This window comes from Eublepharis macularius, chromosome 5 (genome assembly GCF_028583425.1).
Source record: "Eublepharis macularius isolate TG4126 chromosome 5, MPM_Emac_v1.0, whole genome shotgun sequence".
Taxonomy (NCBI): domain Eukaryota; kingdom Metazoa; phylum Chordata; class Lepidosauria; order Squamata; family Eublepharidae; genus Eublepharis; species Eublepharis macularius.
The window spans coordinates 11,224,642-11,252,582 of NC_072794.1; the positions used below are offsets into that span (position 1 = coordinate 11,224,642).

Below are 27,941 nucleotides of genomic sequence, written 5' to 3' on the forward strand. Positions count from 1 at the left end.
GCCGATGGCACTCGGGTCTTTGCACGAGCACATAGAATAGGTCCTACCTTGGAGCTGCGGCACGTCTACAAATGATGCCAAGAGAGTTGACCTTCCTGGGTGGCCAGTCTGGCAGATTGTCCACCTGCCTTATCCCTTTGGTATAGATTTCATGTATTCCATTCTCTGCTGGTCATTAGAATAACCTTCAGCTTCCTTCCAGTCTAAAAAATGTGGCGATTCTGCCAGCATGAATTTGGGTGGCAGTAAGCTCTCTCAGGGGATGCCACTCCCTACCACACCCCACCCACAGATCGCTCCAGTGTAACTGATTATCAGGTTGACTAATGGCAAGGCCTTTTTTTTGTCTCCTGCCCCCCTCCTTTCCAGACCATGGACAAAGAATTCAGAAAATGGATGAAATGGTATGGGAAAAAACACGCAGAATACACAGTGAGTGAAAAGTAACTGAAACCACAAAACTGCACACTTGACTTTGAAAACAGATGGACCCCCCTATATGCACACACATACATAGATTATGGTGGTAGACTTCAGTTTCTTAAAATAAATTTGGTTTCTAGCCCTCGTGGCAGTAAGGAAACCTGCATTGTGACATTGGTTCTGGAGCCCAGAGAATTCCTTTTGCTGCTTGCAGGTTTCTTTTCGAAAAATTGTTTTCTTTTTGGTTCCTGCAAGGGAAGACTTTTTTCCCTTAAATTTCAGTTCCTTAGGTGATCAGAGCAGCAACAGCGATGTGCTGTCTGGGAATTCCAGCTCATGTTTCCATTATTAAGGCTAAAAGCTTCTCGTTGCAATTAGTGCAGACAGATGGTGCTTTTGTGGTTCTAACATGGAAGTTTCCCCCCCGGAGGCTATCCAGGTATCTGGGGGGCGTAATGATGTGGAGCCACTTCCATGTAAAGTGGCTGAGCGGTTATTTCCAGGCTGTCTCTTGTAATGAGGTCTCTCTCCCCTTTAAATGATTCCCACCTGTCGGTGTTTTCTCCCCATTTCCCTAATAAGGAAATAAGTTCCTTAGTGACCTATGTGCATCTATTTGGGGTGTGTGTGTGTGTGTGTGTGTGTGTGGGCACAGGAGTGGGATAATGGCAGCAGGCACACACGGGAACAGCATGCAAGGGGGAAATTGAATATGCTGCCACACTTACATTTCTATGTTTTATGTTAGCTGGATTAAGTATCGGAACAGGGGGAGCTAGGGGTGTTGTGTTCCAGTCTCCGCCTTCCCTCTTCTCTGGACCCTTGCCTCAGTTCAGCTCCTTAGTCTCCAGATGGGGAGCAACTCAAGCTGTATTATGTGAGTTAATAATTCATAGGACCTGTGAGTGCTAGACTTCTGAAATGTCATGTTTAAAATTGGGGTCTGAAGTGCATGGATTGGTTGGCAAGGCAGAACCCGATCATCCCAGGGCCCTTGTAACAGGTAAATGAAGTATGTTAGGATGGAAGTGTGAGAGCTCCCACACACACACTCACAGGCACAATAGTTTCCTGGCTTTACTCAATTTTCCTAATAACTGTGGTTTTCTGCACATCTTTCCCCACCCATCACCAAAGGCAGTTTAACGGTCTGTTCTTTTACAGCCGCCGCCCCCCCTCCCAAAAACCTGGCAAGATATTAACTTCCAGATATGTGTATTTAATGCCCTGTTTCCAGCGGGAACTTGAGCTGTTTTTGAGATTTGAAAAGCCCTCCAAATGCCTTAGTGGCTTTGAAACAGAGCCACCGTTCTGCAGCTTTGGATGCCTGCCGCCCGTTCGTTTTTAAAAATAGCCGTGTGTGCTTTTCCAAGCAGAACAAACCGTCTTTGTGAGCCAAACGTATTGCACGGAGGCTGCGGCTGGAATGAGATCCACCCCCCCACCCCCTATTGTGTCATGCACTCAGCCAAGGCGGCCTGCCTGCCTGCTCTGCTTCCCACTGCAGATCTAGGGGAGAGAGTTCTGCAGCAGCTGCTGCTGCATTGGTTCTCTTTTTGATTTTTGAGCTCAACACTCAGCTTCTGGTAATTTACTACCACTATTCTCCTAATGGATGCAGGCACAACCATGCCTCCTCCCACAGCCCCCCCCCCCATCCCTCCAGTTTGGTTGCCTCTTTTTGGCTGAGGCTTTCCGCAGTGTCTGCTGGACAGGCCTCCCCGCTCTGGAAACGTGCCTCGGTGCCACTGCTTGCATGGCCAAGAGGCAGGGGACGGTGATACTCTGAAGAGGATTTTTCAGTTTCCTTCAGAGGAGTTGGCCGTGTTAATCTGTAGTAGCAAAATAGTAAGGAGTCCAGTAGCACCTTAAAGACTAACCAACTTTACTGTAGCATAAGCTTTCGAGAATCACAGTTCTCTTCATCAGATGCATCGATGCATCGGACAAAGAGAGCTGTGGTTCTTGAAAGCTTATGCTACAATAAATTTGGTGCATCTGATGAAGAGAACTGTGATTCTTGAAAGCTTTACTACAGTAAAGTTGGTTAGTCTTAAAGGTGCTACTGGACTCTTTTCTACTCTGTATTATGTGTAGTTTCTGGACATTCTTCAGTTAAATGGAACTTGCCATACCTGTTTTCCTGAGCTGGCCAAAGAATTACTAACAGTGCACTTCCAAGCTCCAGCTGCTCAAATTTCGGCTTTGCACTTCTAGCGTGGGCAACTGAGATTTGTATGTGGGAGAGTCCCATTTGTTATCCCTCCCTTGGCTCAGTCTGGCACTTACAAGGTGGCTGTTTTTGCCAAGTACCCCTAAACCTCATCCCTGCTTCTGTAGATTGTTCCTAGTCCGAGTACCTTGTGAAGTGTTGCAGGAACAAATAGATAATTATGCAGTCTTTATGCATATGTAGATGAATAGAGATCATGTGGTATCTTGCAAAATTTGGAGGTCTTTCTTCCAACACTGGAGAGAGGGAGACTGTGTGAGGAAAGTGATAACTTTAAATAATGTTGTGCAAAAGCAGTGGGAGAGCAGAAGCATTTTGGAGCAGTAGCAGATGAGGAAAGGAAGTTGGGTGATTGTAGAGACCAATGCAGCTTGTTAAATTCCCCTACTTTGCCTTGGGGCAGCTTACTAGCTTGTAGCTGTTGCCTAATCTGTGAAATGAAAGTCCTGTTTCTCAAGATTGTTGGGCAATTTATTAGTCTCCCCCCTCCCCACAAATATAAGTATTTGAAGCTAAATACAGAATACTCCTCAGGTAAGAGGCTCTCAGTAGAGCTGTATTTGAACATAGTAGAGGGGATATGACTGCCTGCTTCCTCCCTTCTGAGGGTGTCATCAGCAGTGATTTGGAAGCTGAAGTGGAGATGAGTTCAGAAAGGGATTGTAATGCAGCTTGTGCATAGGTTAAAGGTAGTCCCCCCCCCTGCAAGCACCGAGTCATTACTGACCCATGGGGGGACATCGCATCATGACGTTTTCTTGGCAGACTTTTTGTTACGGGGTGGTTTGCCATTGCCTTCCCCAGTCATCTACACTTGACCCCCAGGAAACTGGGTACTCATTTTACCGACCTCGGAAGGATGGAAGTCTGAGTCAACCTTGAGCCGGCTATCTGAACCTGGCTTCCGCCAGGATTGAACTCAGGTTGTGAGTAAGAGTGTGCGCTTTGGGTTTCCGATACGGGTAAATTACCCGAATCGGACCTGATCCTTAAAGATGCTGGCCCCGATTCAGAAATCCCTAATCAAAGCTTTCCGAAGCATTTGGAAAGCTTCAGGGCTGAGTTTAAAGGGCCCCGGGTGGGGCCCTTTAAACATCATCCCCCCAGCCCCCCACCACCATCCCCAGGCCCCCCCCCCCACCTTGTCAGTGGCAGCGGTGGCTCCGGCTGGCTCCAGGCTGTCACAGCCTCGTTCTGCCGCCGCCCCGCTATCAAAGACCCTCCTGCCAGGTAAGTGGGTGGGGGGTTGGAGGGGTTGCCCCCGGGGAGGAGGGGGGGAGTTTCCTCCCCTCACTTCAGTATGCTCCGAATATTTACGGAGCATACAGAAGCAAGTAAAATACCTTAATTCCAAAGCAGCTTGGTAAACTGGAAGCAGGGAAACCCTAAGCGACCTGGCCCTGCACATTCCTAGTTGTGAGCAGAGCTTGGGCTGCAGTACTGCCGCTTACCACTCTGCACCATGGGGCTCTTTAGTACATTGGATAGTGCAGTGTATATGTGTGTGCTAACTAGATTTTGATTTATTTATTTTTTTGCACAAGTTCTTTGGAGATTTATTTCGTTTGCATCTCAACCAAAAATTGGCTCCTTGGGTGACTCACAGCAATTAAGACCCAGTTCAAAAGGCCCAGTTCAAAATGTGATGTGGTATGGAAAACCCTACATGCTCAGCATGAAAGAGAACGAGAGGGATACTCATGCAGCTAGTTCAGTAGCCACAGTCTAGGCAGTAGCTAAAAAAGCCAGATTTAACCACTGCTGAGGGGCAGAAAATTTTCTGGTGCTTTATTTTTTGGAAGAAAATGTTACATTACTAAAGGTTCGTTATTTGATCAAATTAAGTGACTAGATGCCAGTCCAGGATTAGTAACTTCAGCAGTTTCAGAGTTTATTGTTATTTTTTTTCAGGCAGTTATCTCTAGGAGTTATGTGAGAGTACATATGTTTTATCGATTTGTAAACTGGGCTGAAGGCGGGGGGGGGAGCACAAATACATAGAATCAAATTAAAAAATCAAGTTATGAATTCACTTGCTTTGCTGTGCCGGTCAAATCATAATGAAAGCAAACATTGGCTGTTGTGGGTTTTCCAGGCTGTATTGCCGTGGTCTTGGCATTGTAGTTCCTGACGTTTCGCCAGCAGCTGTGGCTGGCATCTTCAGAGGTGTAGCATCTCTGTCTTTTGGTGCTACACCTCTGAAGATGCCAGCCACAGCTGCTGGCGAAACGTCAGGAACTACAATGCCAAGACCACGGCAATACAGCCCGGAAAACCCACAACAGCCATCGTTCTCCGGCCGTGAAAGCCTTCGACAATACAAAGCAAACATTCTTTATGCGATTCCTCTCACATTGTAAAACGGTTAGTGTTGTCACCAATTGGATCTGGAGCTAGCAAATAAGGCAAGCGAGAGTTAAATTCCAGTGGAATAGATGAGTGGACAAGCACATAATGCACAATATCTTGGGTAGGCTGAATTTGCAGTGCAATCCGAACCATGTCTGCTTGGAAGTAAGCTCAGTGAGATTTGCTCTCTAGTAAATGTGCCTAGGATTGCAGCCACTGGTTCGACTGTTTTCAATGCCTTTGTTTACCCCCCCCCTTTTTTGATCTATGTAAGAGAAATACATAATACTCTTTAAATTTTGGCAAGTATTATTCAAATACCCTGACCTGGATAGTTCAGGTGAGCCTGATCTTGTCAGATTTCAGAAGCCAAGCAAGGTTGGCCTTGGTTAGTAATTGGATGGGAGACCTCCAAGGAAGACCAGGGTTGCAGAGGCAGGCAATGGCAAACCACCTCTGTTAGTCTCTTGCCATGAAAACCCCACCAGGGGTCGCCATAAGTCAGCTATGACTCGAGTGCTCTCCACCACCATTATTCAAATAAAAATTTCCACATAGAGCTTTGAAAATAATACTTCAAAACCTTGATTTATTTATCAGGCACTTTTTCCTCTTTTTTTGCTAATCTGTGCTTTCTAAGAACTTGAAACGAGGTAGCTGTACATACCTCTCTGGGAGGGCCCTGCTAGGGAGAATGCCGAGGCTCTGACGCTTGTGCCCGGAAGAGGGCGCCCGAGGGCTATTCTGTTAACCCCCCCCCCAATAGTATGAAAGGCAGCCCCAGGCCCCCATGTGTGGAGCTGCTGTCTTTTTTATTCAGGCTGGTGGCGGCGGAGAGGAAATCCACAAATACACATGAATGGGAGTTGCATGTAACCTGAACCAGAGATAAATACTAGTTTTCCCGAGACACACACAACTCGTAATATTGATACGATAATAAATGCAAAATAAAACTGAGAAGTCTTGATTTGGTCCACAAAATTACAGTTACAGGAGCAGCTAGCTTGCTGGGGTAGTGGTGAGGGAGAGAAGATGGAGGGATTTTTTTTTTTTTGTCATGGGGCATCTTAACAGGCGCTCTCCAATTGTGTCCCAAATGCTCATTTGTTAGAGGTGGGGAAATGGAATTTCAAACGTTATTTTCTTTCTGTCCTTAGCTGGAAAGAGGTGATTTCCTCTCAGAAGAATGGCGAGAGAGAATCGCTAACACAAGGTATGGCCTGCTGCCTGGGCGTTGTTTTCGTCCTTCAGTTTTTCCCGGGAACCCAGGGCACTGTTATGATTCTTGTTCTCTTCCGTTTTACCCTAACAGCAGCCCTATGAGTTACGTTAGGCTGAGAAGGTGACTGGATCGGTTTGAATATGCCTCTCCCTGGTCCTGGTATGGTCCTCTAACCACCAGCCAACATGAACTTCCTTCTCTGGAGAGGCCGTGGCATAGAAATCTTCAGAATAAAACAAGCCACACCACACTTATCTTAAATACAGATTTATTTAGACAGGCTTCTGTTCTTTTAAAACACACACTTCCCTCCATGAGTTTTTAATTCACCTATCGGATTGATACCTGGCCTTTCCATTAGTAGGCTCAGGGCTTTTTTTCAGGGGGAACCTCTTGAAAATGGTCACATGGCTGGTGGCCCCGCCCCCTGATCTCCAGACAGAGGGGAGTTGAGATTGCCCTCCACGCCGCTCAGTGGCTCAGAGGGCAATCCCTCTGTCTGGAGATCAGGGGGCGGGGCCACCAGCTATGTGACCATTTTCTCCGAGGGCAACCCACTGAGTTCCACCACCTCTTTTCCCAGAAAAAAAGCCCGGAGCAGGCTGCTGGGACAGGAGGGGAAGGGTTGCTTGCCCTGATCCATATTAATAGAATCATTTTGCAAGCTCAGTACGAATTACCCTTAATCTAGAAAAAGGTCATGGAGCCCTAAAAATGTGGGGTTGAAGACTGAGTGAGACTATAACGAGGGAGATGTAGAGTTCATATTCTGCTCGCCCTGTGTGTTGCTGAGTGGCCTTTGGCCAGTCATGCTTGCCTTCATTTTTACCCACCTCACAGGGTTGTTGTGAAGGTGTAGAATGGAAGAGGGAAGTACCATGTATGCCACCCTGTAAAGTGAAAGTGTGATAGTGCTGGCATTTTGCATAGTTGCTGAGTGCTAAATGAAAACTGTGCCATATACTTGCTGTGTAAAGGTGGTTTTGTTCTGGAGGTCTTCTCCTCCCCTGCCCCAGTGAGCCTCAGTGGCTGACTTTGGGTGCTTTGGCCTTAAGAATATACAAGTGGCCCTGCTATATCCAACTAGTGGTTCGTCTACTCCAGCATCTTGTTTCATGCAGCGCTCTCCCAGAGGGGACAGAGAAGTGAAAGCCACCCCCTCTTGTTGATATTCAGAGGATGACTGTCTCTGAACACAGAGGTGGTTTAAATAGCCATAGATTGACCCATCTTCCATCATTGTCTAGCCACCTTCAAAGTCATCTCATCCATCCCTACATCCTGTGGCGGTGCATTCCACAAGCCAATCGCTCTCTAAGTGTTCAAGTACTTCCTTTTTTTGTGTCCGGAATCTACAGTCTGTCACCTTCATTGGGGGTGCAGCTTCTGGTATTAGGAATGTGTTATCTTTCTCCCTCTAAACCTCCTCCGTCCCATGCTTTTTTCTCAACCCTGAAATAACCAGCTTCTTCAGCATCTGCTGTGGCCAGACACCGACCGTTCCCCTCCAGTTGACACCCGCCACCCCCACCCCAGTTTGAGAGTCTCCTATGGAGCCAGTGGAGGCACAGTTCTCATGTTGCACAGTTGTCAGTTTCTGTACATTCAGGGGGGAAATACCTTCACATTATCAGTGAGTGCATTTCAGAGAGATGATGGTGTGTGCTAAATAGATTTCTTTCTTGCCTTACTAGTTATATATTTAAATTTTTTTATTTATTTTTTTAAAAAAATTAATTATTTAAAAATGAAGGCAGGATGGTGGTTATGTCGTACTAACGGCGCTTCTCTCTTCCAGCGTTATTTTTGTGAATAATTTTGCCTTTGGACCTGAGGTGGATCACCAGTTAAAGGAACGATTTGCAAACATGAAGGAAGGTAATCATTTAAGACTTTCTGACAAATGGTGTCTTGGCTTTACAGTGGCAGACGGCACGGTGGTGAAGTTTTGCGTTTTGAGTTTGCAAGGTAGTGGTGAGTACTTGTCCGTGCTGGCTGTCTGGAAGTGGCATGCTCATATTTGTCCAGGTGGCTTTAGAATGGCCCTGGTTGCTGTCTAAATGTAGATTGTAAGTTCCTTGGGGCTGAGATTTAACCATTTTGCCCCTCTGTAAATCTCCAGGCCTTGTGTAGGAATCTTCATTATGTTGTATGAAAATCCTGAGTGTCTTTATATATTGGAGCTAGGAAGTGTACAGTAGCTTTATAGCTTTTGGGTTTGATTTGAAACGGAAAACCTCAGGCCAGTGCTTTGCATGGATATATTTTGTATGTGTATATGGATTGATGCCCTGACCTGGATAGCCCTGGTGAGCCTGATCTCGTCAGATATCAGAAGCTAAGCAGGGTTGGTTAGTTATTGGACGGGAGAACTCCAAGGAAGACGAGGGTTGCAGAGGCAGGCAATGGCAAACCATCTCTGTTAGCCTCTTGCCATGAAAACCCCACCAGGGGGTCGCCGTAAGTCAGCTATGACTTGACAGCACGCTCCACCATCACACAGATTGATCGATATTGTTGTGGGGAGAGGGTGAAAGGGCAACCAACTCTTTGTTGGCAAGCACTGCTTCCAAAGGGGGGGGGGAGCAGCAGTGGTGTGCCTCCTTGGCTTCACATGTGCTCCCCCCACCCCCAGTTTGGAGCTTCCTTCTTCTGAATAAGGGAGAGAAATAAATTTTAAAAATGCCTGTGAAAAACATGGCCTGTGTTCTGAGGTGGTGGCCCATACAGGGAACAAAGGAAGTGGTGGACTGCTAACCTGCAGCAGTCACAGTGACATCTGGAACTAGCAGGGGAGCTATGTTGGACTGGGCCCTGGATCTCACCCATTTGGGGGAACGGCTAGCCCAGTACCAGTGGGAGCTGGTACGGAGAATCCTGGATCAACAGCTGGCTGCTGGAGTCCAGTGCTTCCTCATGGTTTCTCCATCAGTCAGGCTGCTTCTGTTGTAACTGAAGACACCAGATGCACTGTTCAAGCTAATGAAGGTGGCAGCTGTGGACAGTGCAGAAGCCTTTCTGGTGACATTTGAGTGAAGCACGGTGGTGGTGGCTTGGCCTAAGCCCCAGAGCCCCATGGGTGGTCCTAGGCTGAATGTTGGGGGGTGGGATGGGGGCTGATGATGGGAGTAAACAAGCATGGTTGTCAGTTCACAGAGCAAATGCAGTTTGCTCAGGTGTGGGCCTGCAAAAAGATGTTCAAAGGGCCCCCAAAAGGCAGTGTAATAATACTAACAGTGTACTTATATACCATCCTTCTGGGCAGATTAGTGTCCACTCAGAGTGGAAAACAAAGTCAGTGTTGTTATTATTCCCACAATACTGCTGGGGAGTTGGGGCCGAGAAGAGTGGCTTACCCAAGGCTACTTGCAGAGTTCATGGCAGTAGTGGGATTTGAACCAGCAGAATGTTGACTTGCAACCCAGCCACTTAACCATTCTGCTACAGCAGTATGGCCAAGTGGCCTGGCTTAGGGAGTTGGTGGAAGGCTCCCAGGTTCTGCTAACAGACGTATCCATTTGGAAGGAGACTTGTGGATTAGGACCATACATAATGGTCAAGAAGAAGGGAACCATCCCATATGCAGTACAAGTAGGATGTATCCAGGCTAAAATTAAATTATTGCAAATCAGCCTCCCTGAAGAGTGGGAGGAGAAGCCTGCCCTGTTGACTGTGGTGAAGAACGGAAATCCTGTGTTGATGACAGAATGAAGCAGGATTGCTTGAAATTCCTCAGAATCTCTGATCTCTTCTCTGCAACTCCAATTGTCCCCAATAGCACCTGTCCCAAAACCTGATGACCAAAGGTGTTTGGGGTGAATTAGTTATTTGCCTTTCCTATACCAATGATACTGCAAATGCTGGAACACCTAAGTGGAGCTCAGAATTTAACTACAGGAAAAAATGGCATTGATCACGCAGGACTTTATCACCATGCTGTTCAGGTTGCATGAAGCAGCCACTACATTTCAACACAGGATTGACTGATTTTTAAGCCCCTTCCATTAGTATGCAACTGTGCACATTGACAGTTTGATAGTTTTTGGTGGTTTGGGGGGCAAGCATCTGCAGTCAGTGTTCTTGGACATCTGGAAGGCTGGCCTCCATTCTCCAGAAGTGCATGCTGGCCAGAATCCCGACCCAGTATCTAGGTTATGGGATAGGAAACAAGGAGCTAAGTCCCGTGCAGAGCAAAATCCAAGACTTGCAGAACTACTGGCTCCCACAATCAAGAAACATATCCAACAGCTGTTAGATCTGCCTGTGTACTACTGTTGGTTTGTGCCCCAGTAGGCCACCTCCCTTGTTGGATCTGTTCCAGAAAGATATCAAGGAACCGATTCCCTGGCCCAGTGCCTGTCACAGTGTTGGACTCCTTTATCACCATATTTTCTAACCTCCAGTATGAGAAGGCCTCAGTTTCAATAAATCCTTCCTACTGTACTCAGATGCTTCAGGGCTAGGACTAGGAGCAGTGCTAATGCAAGAGCAGCCCATGCTATTTATTATTTGTAAATTGCACCCCCCCCCAAAAAAAAGAGTCTGATAAAGGATGCGCTTGTAGTTAAATGGCCATTATTTTCTGATGGTGTTACTTGCCCCGTATCCTTTGTACTTTACTCATGCTGTTGGTTAAAAGATGGAGGACATCATGATGACACAGTCCAGTAGTGGATGTTGGCATTGCAGCCCTATAGCTTTACTGTCTACCACCATGCAAGATATCAGCACCTCCTCTGCTGGTACACTCAAAACGCAGAGGGACATAGAATATTTAAGGGAGGGGTGTGTGAATGGGGCATGGCCCCGTGGGAATGAAGTGTCAGCTTGCCATCTCTCTAGGCCCAGCCGAATGTAAGCGTGGTTGGTGGCAGGGTGCCACTGCTTGCAGGGCAAAAACTCAGAAGGACTCCCAAGCTGCCAGGGATGGGGAGGACAGAAAGTGGCATTGGAGAAAACTCGTCCAAGGCCTGAAGTACTCATGAGGGCAAAGGGATTACCAATCTAATGGCACAGTCAGAGGATCGGGAACCATCTGAGAAGGATCGTGTTCGTTTCCTTCCTTCAGTTTTCTGTAAGTGAGAGAGGGCAAGAGCAGTAAGCAATCCTAAAAGGAGCAGGCCAGCTCACCTTCAGCACCCAGAGAAAAAAGGGGTGGCCAGCATTCTGAGGCTCTGGACCAAGCAGAAAACTCAAGCATTGTTTTTCTTCCTGTATTCACCTCTGCGGGCTATTGAGAACACACATGTATTTGGCTAGTAATAATGTGGCAGTACTTGAGTAGAAAAGTTCTGTGGGAGTGCCGCTCCAAGTGCACAACTGTGCCCACCCCCCAGAGCAGCAGATAAGCTTTCAGTATCTCTGGGGTGTATTTATTTTGTTCCAGTTATGTCCAGTGTTGGCACAAGGCCGTCTGTGTGACTTTAGACCCAAATAAGTAAGTGTGCATGAGGACACAATGGTTCGGTGGTTGGGTTGCGAGTCAACACTCTGCTGCTTCGAATCCCACGACTGCAATGAATTCAGCAAGTGTCCTTGGGGGGGCCACTCCTCTCAGTCCAGCTTCCCGGCTGGATTGTGTGGATAACCACAACACTGACTTTGTTCACTGCTCTGAGTGGGGCACTAATCTGTTTAGAAGAGTGGTATATAAGGACACTGTTGTTACTGTTATTGAAACTACGAAACACAGTGGCCCAATGCCACCATAACAGCACAGCTCCGATCTGCCTTGTCAGGGTCAGTAGACTAGTTCTTTGCCCCAAAAACCCTCTGTGAGGACAACAGAGCCTGTCCTGACAGGCCTCGGTGGGTAAGAATCCCACAAAGAGGGCACCACTACCTAGAAAGCCTGTGGCACAGAACCCGACGTGGTGTCTCTGAAGTGAAAGGCGCCAAGATCATAATCTTCTCAGATGATACGTTTGTTAGACTTTTACCCTGTGTGTTATGACCCTTTCTTTCTCTTGGGTAGATTTTGCCTTTAATCTTTCCCTTACACCCTCTGGGTAGATTGCTGCCACCAGGAATATTATATTCCAAGATATTTTATTTAAAATTTCCCTTTAGTAACGTGCCCAAGCGTCAGGCTCCTTCGTGGTTCTAGGTGGCCCTGAGGATAGGAATGGGATATAGCAATGACAGATACTCCGGGATATAACAAAAACAAAGTAAACTTTCATTTTTTCAAGAAGCATATAAGTTTCATAAGAGTAGTTCTCAGTTCTTTAAGTTACTTTGCTTAAACTCATACACACAGATCTCTTCTAAGGCTTCACACACAGTTTGCCTGCTTTTCCCTGACTGAATGTTCGTTCACAAACATACTCATATCAGGTTTCCATACAGGTTATATTTCTCTCAGCAATACTTAAATATGCTCAGGCAGCATACAACTAGCCTCTCTTTCCCTGACTCAATATTTCTCTCAGAAGAACTGCTTAAATTTACTCAGGCTGCATACAGCTTTCACAGAAATGCTTAAACCTGCTCAGGCAGCACACAGATAGCCTCTGTTTCCCTGACTGAATGTTCTTTCACAAACGTACTCATATCAGGTTTCCTTACAGGTTATATTTCTCTCAGCAATTCTTAAACCTGCTCAGGCAGCACACAGCTAGCCTCTGTTTCCCTGACTGAATGTTCTTTCTCCACTCTCAAGTCTGCAACTGCCTTCACTCTGCCCACACTGTCAGTCATCAACCAATCATCTCCCTCACTCACCCCTCTCTTTCAACCCCACTCTTCACCTATATTGCACCAAGCATTTAAAGACACATGCACACACTTATTTAAAATCATTACACTGTGTTTCTATTGTTAACAGTAGACAGCCACAAAAGCCAAATGTCTGAACGCATGCCCCACTCATTAAAACAGTAAAATGCAAAAAATGGCAGCAGTGAGAAATTTAAGCAGCGGTGGTCTAAAAACCAATTATTTCTTGAAGGCCTTCTGGCGGCATAATAGGAGAAGGCAAATGGAGATGGTGCCAGTCATATACCCAGGGATGCAGAATGTTCATAGCTGGGGTGGGGGGTGGGTGGAGGCAGGAGAAAAGGCTCTTTCTCAGGTCTCTGCTAACCTCTCATCCCATTGAGGTTTCCCTCAGCATGAACACCCATGTGAGCACAGATCCTGGGCAAGTTTGCTTGATCTGCGTACTCTGGGGATGGAAGAAGCCCTGGTTTTTCTTGTCATCCCCTGTACAACCATTATGGGTGATTAATTCTCCCTGCTTCCTTCTATATGAAACACTCCCTGGCCATTTCAGTCCTTTAAGGGGTTGGGCACAGAACTTTGGTTTGTGCTGAGAACTGTCTGGATGTGTTTGCCTTCTTAGGTACTGTGTGATTTAGGACCCCCATCTGTCTTTAGCAGTAATGGAAGAGAGCCACTTTTCTCTTGTCCAGTCTGTGTTCACACCGATGACAGATCCCACCCATGTATTGGGAGACCCTTAAAGTCATCTGCAAGTTTTCGTACGTGCTGTTTCTGAAATAGTTCCCAACAGGTCCAGATAATGTGTTCGCAGGATAGCACAGTGATGCAGCTACTGGTTAGTATGGTGTATGTATCTGATGCCTTGACTTCGACATATGTGCGTTCCTTTAAAGCGGACCAGTGCACATGCAGTCTGGACATGCATGCAGCATCAACAGCCACCACAATGCCTGCCTGGGTCTGTGCAGCTCTGGTGTGCTGAACGTTGCATGGATATAGTTTGGGGCTCGGTGCTGGGCGCTTGCAAGTCATATAGGTACATTTTTCTTGCCTGCAGGCCCATTTTTCCTTGCTTCAGAGGCTGTTACTGGCCAAGCTGTGGTAATGGGCGGCATGAGTGCTTCCTGTCCACAGAAAAACTGTATTCAGGAGTGGGTTTTGGTCCCTTTTTTCCTACAAGACCAGATGTGTTCTCTCTCCTTTACAACCTGATTAACCCAATTCTGCTTGTCTTTGCACAACAGAGGGAAATTTACAGTGACTCGTTTTTGTCTTAACAGGTGGCCAAATTGTATCATCAAAACCGTTTGCACCGCTAAACTTCAGAATAAACAGTCGAAACTTGAGTGGTAAGATGGCTCTCAGTGGGTTCACTTTTGCTTGTATGGGTCTAAAACAGTGATACTCGTTCCATGGCTCTTGGAGAGCCAAATTCACAATTACCCTCAACCAAACTCCGTCCCTGACCTGCGGCCTGACCCTCAAGGAGGTTCACAGTTTCCTTTTCCTCTGGCAGCCGATGTTTCATTTGGGAACCAGCTGCCAACCACAAGCCCCCCAGGGCAAGGGCCGCGCCCACTTTACTGAAATGTGGGGCAAGTGACATATGGGGAAACAGTGCTCAGAAGGGCCCCAGATTGCTCCTGAGCCAGCGAGTATCACTAGTCTAAAAGCAACCACGTCCCACTGTGATGGAGAGGGGTGGGCAAACACCAGTGGCTTTTTTCCATCTGGTTTTTGGGCTGGTTCTGTATAGTGTGTATCTGTGTGAGGGGTGAAAAGAGAGCCAATTTGGTGTAGTAGTTAAGAGCGGCAGGACTCTAATCTTTTTTTTTTTACAATTTTTTTTATTTTTTTAAAAAAACCAACCAACCAAACTAACAAAAACAATGTACAGAAGTAAAATAGAACAACAACAAAGTCTTAGTGAACTATATACAATTATATGCATAGATGTGAAATTTGTGAAATGCTTTAGTTTTTATACAGGAATAAGGAAATTAGATAATAAACAGGACTCTAATCTGGAGAGCCGGGTTTGATTCCCCACGCCTCCACTTGAAGCCACCTGGTTGCCTTGGGCCTGTCTCAGCCATTTCAGAGCTCTCGCAGCCCCACCCACCTCACAGAGTGATTGTTGTGGGGATAATACTAACACGCTTTGTAAACCACTCTGAGTGGGCATTAAGTTGTCCTGAAGAGCGGCATATAAATCGAATGTTGTTGTTGTTATTAATTGTTGGGTTGGATCCAGAAATTTGCTGGCGCTAAGATTGGGAATCTTCCCTGATTTCCTTTCCCCACAGAAGCCACTACCAACCCTGGAGAAGTTGATTCCTGGTGTCTTAAGGCACACATGGAGGAACAAATCACTGGGGTGAAGTCCAGCTGGGGAAGGGGGGGGTAACATCTCTCCTCCCTCCTTCAGCAGCAGTGTTCTGCAGGTGGAAGAACCCGTGCCACAGACAGAAGACTCAGGATGGGCAATTTTGCTTCTTCGGCCCCTCCACTATGGCCCATCATCCCATGTGGCTGTGTGATCTATTACATGGGTCTCACAGCCCCAGTAATCAACTTTCCAAGGGTTGGAAGCAGTTTTGGGATAGGGAAAATCAGGGGTCTGTGACCATCTGGTGTTCTGCTGACAGATCATTGGAGCCAACCCTTTGCATGGGGCCCGCATTGGGACTTTGTGCAGTGGTTCCACTTGAGGCCCCAAATCTTGAGTTCAGGGGCCTTAGAGGCTGCAGCCTGACCTAGCAAGCAAGTGGCCATAGGCTGGGTAACATTGAGTTTAACAACCCTCTTTGGGCGCAGAGGACATTTATAAATGCTGAGAAACTGCCCTGTCTTTGCCTGGCCAGTCAAGGCTTCCATTTCCAGCTTAATCCTGAAAACCCTCAACAGAAGCGTGCAGTTCTAGGATTGGGCTATGCCCCAGTTTAGTCCTTGTTGTCCAAAATGGAAGAGAACAAGAAACCCTACATCCCTCTGCCCCCATACTCATTATTTAACTGTATAAAGACATCACCCTAAAATGCATATGCTGGCCCTGATGTGTATTCATTTTCTTTGTGTGTGTTTTTAAATAGATATTGGCACTATAATGAGAGTTGTGGAATTATCACCACTGAAAGGGTCTGTTTCATGGACCGGGAAACCAGTTTCTTACTACCTGCATACTATTGATCGAACCATAGTGAGTACCATGGTGGGTGTGGACTGCCAGCATGCCAGGAGCTGGGATAAGTTGCTAAGCAAAACACGTCTTGCTTTTTTTAAATTGGTAACGGAGCACTTTCTAAACCTGACCTTGTTTTTTCCTGGTTCATATACCTGTAGAGCATCGGCTTTTCTCCTGTAAATCTTGTGCAGGGCAAATGAATGCAAGTCTAAGATAGGATGGTGCCTCATTTGAATCTAGCTGCTTCCATGAGATTACTAGTCTCTCTCTCTCTCGCACGCAAGCATGCGCATGCGCACACGCGCACATGCACACAGACAGACAGAGTCATGGGTTGGGGGGGGCGTTGTAAGAGTTTCAGTATACATGAAGAACAAGGAGGGGGGAAACTCTTATACATGAAGAGTGTGTGGACAGAGATGGGAGTTCCATAGATACAGATGAATAAAATTTAAAAATAAGTACCCCAAAGCTCAGTTGAGTAGTTTTCAAGCTACGTTGCAAGTAAAACCCACAATTAAAACTAGTTACTGTTGAAAGGCATCAAACAGCACCAACACTAATCTTAATCGTTAAGACCAGCACCCTGTACAAAAATTTAACCAAGAGCCAGGGTGGGGAAAAAAAGAATATTTTACCCTGACTCCCAAAAGTAAACTAATAGTCAACAGCTGTGGAGCACATATGCCACTACAGAAAAAAACCCTCAACACCTCCCTTCTGAAACGGGGCTTTCCTTGCGGGTCTTAATTCTTGGATAGGTTTGTATAATGTAGGGGCGTGACTGAGGGAAAACAATGGGTTGGGGTTAAGCCAATGAAGAAGTGAGGCTCTGCAGATGGGATCGAGCTTGGTTCTCAATGGCTGAGGCTCCCTGTAGGAAGTGTGCATTTTAGAGATGGGGGTGGTCACCTGCATGCGGACCCCGTGGCTACTATTCAGTCCTGTGGGTAGAATCGCTGCTTTGGTCTTAGAATTGCTGTTTAAGTATGCAGACTTTACCCCTGTACTCCTCCCCCCGCTCCAAAGCTGGAGCAATAACAAGGAGATTTTTGCTTGTTTGAGAATTAATAGAATATGGTTGAATTAAATTAAATCCTCAAGGATGTGCTTGTCTTGGTTTTTGGGTTAATTTTCAGCTCCTGTATAAGAAATTCACAACCAGTATTCTGTAAATGTGTTCCTGGTTGCTGTGTTAGTCTCTCTCTCTCCTTGTTTGTACGTCCCACTGAAAGTAGATAAGTTTCTGAACTAGCCTTCCACTGAGCCATAGGTAAATGGTGCTTTTGCAATCTGAGCGGGCTGTATTGAAGTTGATAAGCCACGTGCCACCTTGGACTCTGTTCTCTGCAGCATCTTTGCTTCAAATGCAGTGGGGTGGGGGAGCACTCTTAAGGAGGAAATGCTGGCAGCTTTGCATGCCATTAGAAATCTTTGTTTTGTTCTGACAACTGACTTCCATGTGCTTTTCAATTTTTTTAGCTTGAAAACTACTTCTCTAGTCTCAAAAATCCAAAACTCAGGGTAAGTAGCCTTTTGTTTGGAAAAGAAACACACACACACACACACACACATCAGTTGAAGCATTACTGCAGCTTCAGGCTTTTAAGGCATATGCCGCTTGTATCACGACACATTACATTTCCAGGGTTCGTCGGACTGTAAAACTGCCGAGTGGTTCTGCAGGGTTATACTTGAGCAAAGCTTATGTGTAAGCTGTAGTTGTGTGGCAGAGATAGAATATGGAACTGGACGTAGAAGTAAGGGTGGTTCTGAAGTATGAATGGGAACACTTCCAGAAATGTGCTGTCATTATTTGAGGTATCTGTGTCATTGAACACAGACAGACGTGCATAATAATAAAACCATTTTCCACTGGCATATGGCGGCTTGAGGGGGTGTCAAGACCCGCTTTGATAGGGGTGGGTGCACGTTGCTACCACTTTGGATACGTAGAATCATTTATGGAAGAGTAGATTGTAGTGTGTATCAAATACATATAAAATACTACCAAAATTTACTGATACATTTTCATAGAAATTTGTACTGGGTTATTGGAAGAGTACAGGATGGTGCAAGATGCTGACCTTTTCAGCACAAAATACACACGTGCTTCAGTGTAAGGGCTGGGAGAGAATGCAGAGTACGTGTGTCCTTCCTCCCTTTTATTGATGACTGCAACTTGCCTTGAAATAATGTGGTGATGCAGGCCTCCCACTTGTGCTTTGCCACCTGTAGCCTTTTACACAGGGAGTAAATCCCACTGGTCTCGGGGTGACTCTTGAGGGAGTATGCATCGAGGCTGCTCCCCTTCTGGAGTGGAGCAGGAAAGATGACAGGATAGATGTGCATATTTTTCCAGAAATTGATGATATTGCTCAGATGTCGGAATAACTCTTCTTATAGGTTACATCCACGCTTTAAGTGTGTAAAATGGAGTTACTTCTAGAGGAAATAACTGCCTCTCTTGCCCTTCCATTGTTGTATTTCCTCTTTTGGGAGTGGGTGGTGGGCAAGCTCCCAGGGGTTTGCCCTGTTGCAAACTCCCTGGAGATTGCCCGTCGCTGGCAGGCAACCTGGGAAAGCACGCAGTGGGCGTGCTCCTGGTGGGGCACAACGAAATCACTTCTTGAAGTGCACCGCTGGCTGCAGGCATACTCCCATGCTTCACTGGGGCCAATTTTGGCCCCAAATGGGCCAGAATTAGTCCTGTGCCACTTACCATCAAGAAATTTGGAACAGATAAATCCCCAGCCCTCCTGGTTCCCTCCAGGAGGGAATAGGGACCTGGGAATCCTACTGGAGGGGCTATTGAATTTTTCATAGATCTTATGGAAAACTGCCTTTTTGGATTGCGTGTTTGTGACTAGTCCCCCTGATTCTGTACAGGAGGAACAAGAGGCAGCTAGGCGCCGGCAGCAGAGAGAGAACAAGAGCAACACGACAACCCCAACTAAAGTCCAAGAAAGCAAGGTTTGGTCCAGCCAGAAGTGTGCTCCTTCCCATGTCTTGTGCCGCCACTTTAGTTTTCATAAGTCACGTTGGGGCTTTGGGTGGCGGTACCCGTCTCCCCCTCTCAAACACGGCCCAGATCTCACCCCAATGTCCGGATGCGTTAAAGGATAATAGATACCTTGCCTGCCTGTACTTCCTCAGCACAGCAGCAGAGTTTCCCATTAAGATGGTCTTTGTTGAAATTGCAGAAGTTCCCTTCCCTAAAAATGAAGTTCAGAATTCTAATAATGCAGTCAAGTGCTGCTGCACCCCCACCCCCCAAGTTTGGGGTACAAGGCATGCGATCCCACCACCTTGTTGAAACTGAAGAAGTCTGGAGTTGGTCAACACCTGAATAAGGAGCCTCCATGGTATCCTGTATGCACCACCTTGCGTTCCATGAAGAGTGGGATACAAATAGAATAAAATGAGTGAGCAGAGGAGAGAGAAACGTCTTCCCCTGCACACAAGATCCTTTACCCAGAGTTGAACCTGAGCCCTTGTGTATGCACAGTGGGTGTTCTAGCGTGAAGCCATGGCCCCTCCATAATGGACACAGGGCGGCCATAGGGAAGCACATCTGAGTGGAGCATGTTAAGCGCAGTGTTTTTTCTCTCTGTCTTTATCAAAATCATTTTTTAAAGGATGATGGTGCTGAAGAAGAGAAGAATCCTGGGGCCAACACTGTCAAAAAGCCATCTCCGTCCAAAGCACGCAAGAAGAAACTGAGCAAAAAGGGAAGGAAAATGGCAGGCCGGAAGCGCGGGCGCCCCAAGAAAATGAATGTTGTGAATCCGGAGCGCAAGACCAAGAAGAGCCAAACCGCACTGGAGCTTCTCCATGCTCAAGCTGTGTCACAGACATGCTCATCCTCTCCTCAGGGTAAGCACTGTTGCTGAAGGAGAAGCTGGGCAGGATGGGGTATGGGAATATGGCAGCTTCCTTTCTTTGCCATTTGTCTAAGCTGTTTGAGCGTTGGCTAACTTGAAAGCAATGGGCATCCTTTCCTTCTAAAATTGAGTATTTAATCCTGTTCCATAGGCTGCTTGCATGTAACCAGACTTGGTGATCTGTGGCCAGATGGAACCAACTTTACCCCCACTTCCCCTCCAAATACATTCAAGGCCCCTTACAGGCAATCATATGCATGTTAAATAAAATACTTAGTATTTATGTAGCACTCTCAGAGTACTACGTACGAGTGCGTCAGAACTTACTTGGATAATCCTTACGTAGGTTAGTGTAACATCCCTACGTTGCAGATGGAAGAGCATGGAGTGGTTATGGGTCTTGCTAAAAGGCGGCAAGCCAGCTCATGACAGATAAAAGATTTTTGCCAGGGACCTCCTGATTCTGAACTCAGCCACCATGCTGCTGCTCTTCTACAGTAAAACCTTGCAAATATTATACTTTCACGGGCTAAAAAAGACCACCCTCCTGCAGTTATCCTGAAAAGGTGTGCCTTACCCTTCCTTTGAAACGTTGAAATGGGAGGTAGGTGTTCTGTTATCCCTCTTCCAGGGAGCTCATTCCAGAGCCAGGGGGCCACCACAGAAGAGGTCCTCTTCCAGCTCTCTCCTGGTCACACCGACCCAAGTGAAGAGATTCAGAGCAGGAACAGGGAGCCGGCTCCTATGGGTAAATGTCTGCCTGAAATGTCTGGAAGGGGATGTGGGCAGGGGGAGGCTTGAGGCTCATGGCTATTTGGAAGTCAGGAATAGGGCCACTGATACGGAGGGACAGCTTCCAGCAAAGAAGGTAGCAGGGGAAACCATAGTCCATTGATGGCTTGCAAAACTTTTATCATTATGGTTGGTTCTATCCTGCCTTTCCATCCAGAAACATATCACTAGCTAACAGCACAGTTTGAACCCTTGCATAAGATATTAGATAAGGCCGAGGCAGGGTGGGAGTTATAGTCACCGTCCTGTGAATTTATTAGGCCAGTGGTTCTCAACCTTGAATAGCCCCATATATGTGTAGCCCTCCAAGCCTATTGATACTAACATTTGAAAAGAAAAAGAAAGGAGCATTGCGTTTATTTGCTCTTGGCCTCAAGTATTGCAGTCGCCGGGGCAGAGCCATTCATTGCTGTGGGCAAAAGAGGTTTTTTTTAAAAAAAAAATAAGGGCTGCACTTAATTCTGTCTGGCACTAACTTCCTGGAAAGAGGCATAGAATGTGTTTTACGTCCTGCCTTTTCAGTTGAGGGTCAGGCTGAGCATTCAAAACTGCAGGAAGGAACTGCCAGAGAACGGTGGGCAGTGGGGCTTCCTTTTTTTCCTTGATCAGCCCTGCAGAGAGAAGTGTGATGCAGCCCTTGCAGGGCTGCACCTGCAGAAATTCCCCCTTCCTTCATTGAAGGCACACAAGCCCCACCCTCTGACTACCCTGACAGCCCCTCTTCTCTGAAATAGTAGAGTCCAGTAGCACCTGGACTCTACTAGCGCTCTTTGTCAGATGCAGCATCAGATGCATCTGATGATGGGCAGCTGTGGTTCTCAAAAATGTATGCTACAATAAAATTGGTTAGTCTTAAAGTTGCTACTGGACTCTTTACTATTTTGCAACTACAGACTAACACGGCTAACTCCTTTGGATCTTCTCCTAAAGGAATTGAAACCGTCTTCCCTTCCTCCCTTATCAAAGTCAGTTGAGTTAACTGGGGTGCCTTGATAAAGGGAAGGGGATCAGCTGCTGCCTCCTCCCCTTCTGGCTAGTGATAACAAAAGCCCCAACGAGGGAGGGCCCTAACTGAGTTTTGCTAAGCCTTAAGTCTTGGAGGGGCTTGACCCCGTGGCAGTCCTTGACCTGGATCTGAGCATTGCTTGAGCTGGCCTTGCAGAGTCAAATCCCATGGATACCTCCTTCACTGGCACAATTCCCCCATGGCTCTGGCAAAGCGGGTGGGCACAGGTGCCTCCTCTCCAGCTACTAAGAATCCAGCCACGCAGGACATGACTCCAAAGGGCATGCATACAAGTGTTCAGTGCTTTTTATGACACATAGGGACCTTTTTCAAGCAAAGGAGAGTAGCATGAAAAACAGTTTCTGGCACAGTATTTATTTCTTTTCTGCACACAGCTGTGCTGAAAGGTGCTGACCCCACCATCCCCCCCCATGCTATATAGCAGCCAAGGTCTAGTTGAATGTAGCCCAGCATTAAGAAGCGCCCTCCCTGTGCCCTCTGGCTGTACACCTGATAAACACCTGGATTAGGTGAACTCTGTTCTTCAGCAGATGTCTTAAGAAGCGTTTACTACTTGAGCTTAATTGCCATAAGAAAGGTGCAGTCTCTGCCTGGAGGGGTGTCTCTGCCTTGTTGTTAAGAGTCTCCTCTCCAGCTGTTCATAGGGCTTTTCATTGAGGACCACTGAAATAAACTGAGCAATGGTGGTAGCATTTATTCTCTGATGGTCCTCTGGAAAAAAATATGGTTCAAGCTTTGTACTGGAAGGACCAAGGCTCAGTTTGTCACCTTGGCATTGCAATAGAAAAGTGACCCTCCTTTCCTCTGAGCCCCTGCAGTGTCTGTTCATCTTTGCAGACACCCTGTGTGTCTTTCAGGGAGGTGCCTGTGTGTTGCAAAGGATTCTGGGGAGCATGTGTTCAGGGACCAACCTGATGAGGCCAATTGGTCTTTGTCCTAAAACCCCCCAGATACTGCCTCATAGCTTCATAGTTTATGGGGACCCATCAGCTTCCTGGGAAGTCCCACCAACGCCCGAAGGCCCCCTGGAGCATTGTTTGATCAGTACTGGCTTAGAGTGCAGAGCGGCTCATTGTGGGCTGCTCTCTCGGTGGCAGAGTCTTGCTGGTTTAAAACTTGAGTCCTGCGTCCTCTTCTCTTCCAGATGCATACAGGTCACCTCATAGTCCATTTTACCAACTACCTCCTAAAGTGCAGCGGCATTCATCAAACCAGCTCTTGGTGACTCCTACCCCACCTGCACTGCAGAAGCTGCTAGGTAAGAGCGTTTCCCCTCATGGCAGGGGAGAAGTGGGCATCCGGGGCAGTACGGTGCCAGGTACCTTGCGGGAGAAGGCAGACAGAGTAAAGATCTACACAACTCTCCTCTGCCCCAGCTGTACAAAGTTGTCTTGTGACAAGTCATGTCTCTGATCATTGGCAGTGGCTTCCTGGGATCTTGGGTGAAGGCCTTTCCCTGAAGTCCTTTCAACTAGAAACGTCAGAGGTTGAACCAGTGGGATGGGGTCCAATTAACTTGAGCCCTTCCCAAAACTAGTGAACCCAGGGACTTGTCTGGGAGGGACTTGGCTTGAATGGATCAGGTCCTACCAGCTTTTCACTGGTGCAAGAGGTAGGAGAAGTGACCAGGCCCAATTCTGCATGGCACTTTGTCTGTGCAGGTCCCATAATCCCCAGTGCAGAATTTCTAGGACTTGAAAGGTTCCTTTCTCCCTTCCCTCTTGCAACTGTGGAGAAGCTGTCAGAGTCTGAGGTTGTGCGGAAGGCACTGCTGAGCCGTAACACAGGGCTGCTCTTACGCATTTCTTTTTTGGCCCCCTTCCCTTTGCTTTGTCCTACAGACTCTTTCAAGATCCAGTACATGCAATTCATGGCATACATGAAGACTCCTCAGTACAAAGAGAACCTTCAGCAACTGCTGGAACAGGAAAAGGTAGGTGACTTTCCCAAGTGCTGGTCTCTTTGAAGTTGGGTGGACTGCGGGGTATTCTCTTTTTAAAAGCACCTTGCATGCAGGAAAGTACAGTGGTGTTGGGGCATCATGTAGTTCTCTGTGTGCTGTAATTGGTTCCGCGCCCCCCCCCCCCCCAAGTTATCCATCTAGAAGGTATAAACCAGAACTCTTCCACCTCGTGCCGCATCACTTTGGCCTGAAACACACCATGCAATGAGCTGATAGTATTGTGTGTTGGTAGAGAGGGCTGCAGGTGTAGGATATAAATACCAAATGCTTCCGTCCATTTAAAAGCAGACCGCTCTCTGTAAGCAGAGAACTAACACACCAAGGAAATTGCTGGGCTTGGAACTTTCTCCCTGTTGTACTATTTTGTGGGATTCTTGCAGGGAATTTTAGAGGATCATTCACACACGTGATTTCCCTAGTTCATTTTATCACCCAGCCTTTCAGAATGGGACAGATTCTCCCCAAGTCTGTGTGGGGATTTTTCCCCTTCCCCAACTCACATCTTACAGGTTTATCACCTGACAAATGCCATCCATGTGGTTTGGGTAAACGTGACCCAATCTGCTCAGCCAGATATGAACTATCAGTGCTGGGAAAGATGATGTGCAGTCCGAGATCTGTGATCTGGCTAAAATAGCCGGATTTAAGCCCATCTGGCACAATCCACCTAAGCTGGATCACATTGATGAGATCTGGATTGGATCGGGGAAGCCGAATTTTGCTGGGCCAGATTGTGCAGCTGCCGCAGAGGCAGACCAGCAGCGAGCGAGAGGGCAGTAGTGTGAAATGGAGGCAAGCAACACGAGGCTGCCCGGGGGGGGGGGGGGGAGGCAGGAGGCAGAATGGATTCACATCCCTTTCCCTTCTTCCAGGAAAAGAATACACACTTGATGGGGAAAGCACAGCAGTTGTTTACTCATTGCCAAGCTCAGAAAGAAGAAATAAAGCGGCTGTTCCAGCAGAAGCTAGATGAGGTACCAGACCAAGGGGAGGTGGGTTGGCTTTGAGGCGGGGGGCGTGAAGCGTACAGACAAGTGGAAAATGCCATTGGCCGTTAAAAAGGTGTGTAATGCAGAATTGGATGATTGGTCCATTTAGTCTGCGTTGGCTCTTCTGCATCTTCATTCGTGATGGGCACACGCTGAGCCTATTGCCAGCCTTCGAAGCCCCTTGCTTAGCGTGGAGATCAAACTCTTCTGCTTTCAGCAAATTCCGACTTGCTGTGACATCCACATTTTGTCATCTGGGCAAACTGGAGGGTTGTTTTCCCACCCGCAAAGCCATGATTCTTAAAGCAGTGTTCAGCCTTTGTTTAGAATCCCAGCTTGCAGAGCAACTCATAACTAGCCTGGGTTGGGTATATTTGGGTATCACAGCAATTTATAATTTTGATGCAACAGTTTGCGTATCACAGCAGTTTACAGTTTGGAGGCAGGCTTCTGAAACTAGGCCCCTAGAAAGAGACTGGGCACAATTAGCAGGGGCATAGCATTTGGAATGCCCCTTGATGTGGGATCTCACCATGCTCTGTCCCCCCTCCCCCCACAGCTGGGAGTTAAGGCGTTGACCTACAATGACCTAATTCAAGCTCAGAAAGAGATTTCTGCTCACAACCAGCAGCTTAAAGAGCAGACCAAGCAGCTGGAGAAAGACAACGGGGAACTCAGGAACCAGAGTCTGCAGCTGGTGCGTATTTCTGACTGTGTCTGTTTGACGAGCGTGTCAACTAGTGAAAGGTGTGCCAGTGTCTGGCTCACTCCAGCTTTTGAAGCAGCTCCTCGGGTCTTGGAATTGATTGTAAATTGTTCTTGAGCCAAGGGCTTAATCTTGCTGTATCGCAAAAAGATCAGGAGGGGCAAGGAGGGGCTCATTTGAGTTCCCTGGTTTGCATTAGGGTAAGCGATTGTGGTTTTGGGATGACCAATTACGTCTTCTCCACTAACTGCGACTCTTTCCGCATGCTTTCAGCTGAAGGCCAGGTGCGAAGAATTGAAGCTGGACTGGTCCACACTGTCCCTGGAGAACCTGCTGAAAGAAAAGCAGGCACTGAAGAACCAGATCTCCGAGAAGCAAAAGCATTGCTTGGAATTGCAGGTAGGAGTGCCAAGTGAGCTGTGAAGTATAAACTGCTAAGAGAATTCTCTACCTTTACCCCCATCTTAGCTGGATCTGATTGGTTGCAGGGTTTGAATTAGGAGGGCCATCTGCACTGCCTGGTTAGTTTGTATCATGGTGTACCTCTGGGAAGAAAGGTCTTCTGCAGCCCCAAAGCATCATTGGACCTGGCAGCTGGAAGGCGGTGGGAGGGATGAGAGCCAGTGGACTCAAAGATTCTCCCTTCATCCACTCCAGCTTCTACCCCAGGCAGATGCCGGAGAGACATTTAGGGGTAGAGGGCTTGTCCTGCTGGAGGTCTCCAAGCAGAAGCTAGAGAGGGATCCTGTAGCTTTGCATTTCCTGTACTGAGCCAGGGGGATTGGATGTGTGGCTTACGTGGCCCCTTCCAACTCTGTCCTTTTTCCTTTGTGTAACAAAATTCCCTGCCGCATGTCTGTTTTCTGAATACTGATTATGGTTCTTTGAAGGTTCTGCAGTCCCCCTGTTTCTCTCCCCACTGTACACGCTTACACCCTCACATACTAACAGTATATTGCTTCCCCCCCCTTTGGATTATTATGTTTTATAGATGGCTTTTGGGGCATTATGGCCTAACAATGGAAACTGTAAAACGGCCATAGCAATAGGAGGTGGTGCTGTGGTATGTTCAGCCAACCTTCCCAGCGCTCTAGATTATCTAGTTACTGCTGTATGTGTGCGTGCATGTATGCTGTCATGGGGCTTGTGACAAGGCCAGGGGAAACAGCAGCTTGCCTCTCATGGGAAAAGGTACTGCCGAGGAGAGTCCTGTTGCACCAGATGCTATCTTTCTCTAAGGAGCTGATCTCCTATGGCAACACTGTCCTGGTTTCAGTAGGCAGTTGTGAAGGCACAAGGGGAGAGAGGGGTGTAGGAAAGATATGCGTGAGAGAGAAAGGATGCTGAGTCCTCCTTCCCAACCCTCTAGATGTTCCGGCTTCATCGCAAGCCACTTGTGCAGCCCTCATGGCTAAAAAGTCGAAGATAGACTCAGCTGGCCTTGTCATGCTGCCTGATGTTGAACACATGCTTGGCAGTGGCTGTCATGCCATTCTCAGGGAGGTGGGAGTCGAAGGTGATGCTGATTGAAAGGTGTGCCTTGGGACTGTCTAGAACGTGACAGTCGCTCAAGGGCCATCTCGGCTGATGTGAGCCCTTGTGCCAGTTTTCCCCACCAGCTCCCTCTTTCTATGCTGACCCGCAAAGAGGTTCAGTCTATGACAGCTCATTGGGCATTTTCAATGGCTGACCTGATGCGAAGGGACCGGCTGCCAATGGAGACAAGACCCGCCTTCTATTTAATTCAGGAGAGTTTATAAGACCAAGGCTGTTCCAGAGGATGCTGTGCTAATTTCCTTTTACAGGTTGAAGTTTTATTGAAGAGACTCTAATGGTTTTACTATTCGGTTTTCTTATACGTGTACTTTTGTTAGCTGCTTCGGGCCCACTATTTAAGGAAAGGTCATGTAATACTCTAATAAATCGAGGATTCATCTACGGTCTTCCAGTGCAGTCCCACATGGGACTGTGCACGCGCAGGCCTGCCGATCCGGACATTTCCAAGCTCAAAAAATTCACCACCAGGGGGCGCTCTCGCCTCCCACCGCGCAAGCGCGGCAATTTCCCGCCGAAAAACGGCTCCCAAGAGGCAGAGCGTCCCCCCACATACCCTCAGTTCCTTTTTCGCCGCCGATCGAGAAGGTTCTTTCCAGCTCTTCGCTATGTCGGACACTGCCCTCTTCAAGAGATGTGAGTCATGCGATAGGAAAATGACTCGGTCTGATGGCCACGCTCATTGTTTGTACTGCCTGGGGGAAACCCATAATACGCAGGCTTGCAAACACTGCCGAGCCTTCACCTCCAAGGCTAGGGCGGAGAGAGCAGGCCGGCTGCATGCTTCTCTTTGGAAGCGGGCAATGGAAGTCCACGATCCACCGGGCGCGACTGGTGATTCCATTAGGCCAGGCCCGAGTTCTGCGGCCCATAGATCTGGCCCGGGTTC

At 47.4% G+C, this 27,941-nt stretch overlaps 1 protein-coding gene across 1 annotated transcript in view; it reads left to right on the top strand.

The window, feature by feature from the left end:
* Nucleotides 1–27,941, top strand: part of DOT1L (DOT1 like histone lysine methyltransferase) — an 89,581-nt gene that overhangs the window by 39,141 nt on the left and 22,499 nt on the right. Inside the window, exons 7-19 of the mRNA XM_054979822.1 lie at nucleotides 370–432; nucleotides 6,166–6,221; nucleotides 8,029–8,108; nucleotides 14,234–14,302; nucleotides 16,046–16,152; nucleotides 17,620–17,661; nucleotides 19,027–19,110; nucleotides 19,776–20,013; nucleotides 22,985–23,098; nucleotides 23,682–23,773; nucleotides 24,676–24,777; nucleotides 25,352–25,489; nucleotides 25,772–25,897. Coding sequence (XP_054835797.1) covers nucleotides 370–432; nucleotides 6,166–6,221; nucleotides 8,029–8,108; nucleotides 14,234–14,302; nucleotides 16,046–16,152; nucleotides 17,620–17,661; nucleotides 19,027–19,110; nucleotides 19,776–20,013; nucleotides 22,985–23,098; nucleotides 23,682–23,773; nucleotides 24,676–24,777; nucleotides 25,352–25,489; nucleotides 25,772–25,897 — 1,311 coding nt within the window. The remainder of the gene's footprint in view (nucleotides 1–369; nucleotides 433–6,165; nucleotides 6,222–8,028; nucleotides 8,109–14,233; nucleotides 14,303–16,045; nucleotides 16,153–17,619; nucleotides 17,662–19,026; nucleotides 19,111–19,775; nucleotides 20,014–22,984; nucleotides 23,099–23,681; nucleotides 23,774–24,675; nucleotides 24,778–25,351; nucleotides 25,490–25,771; nucleotides 25,898–27,941) is intronic.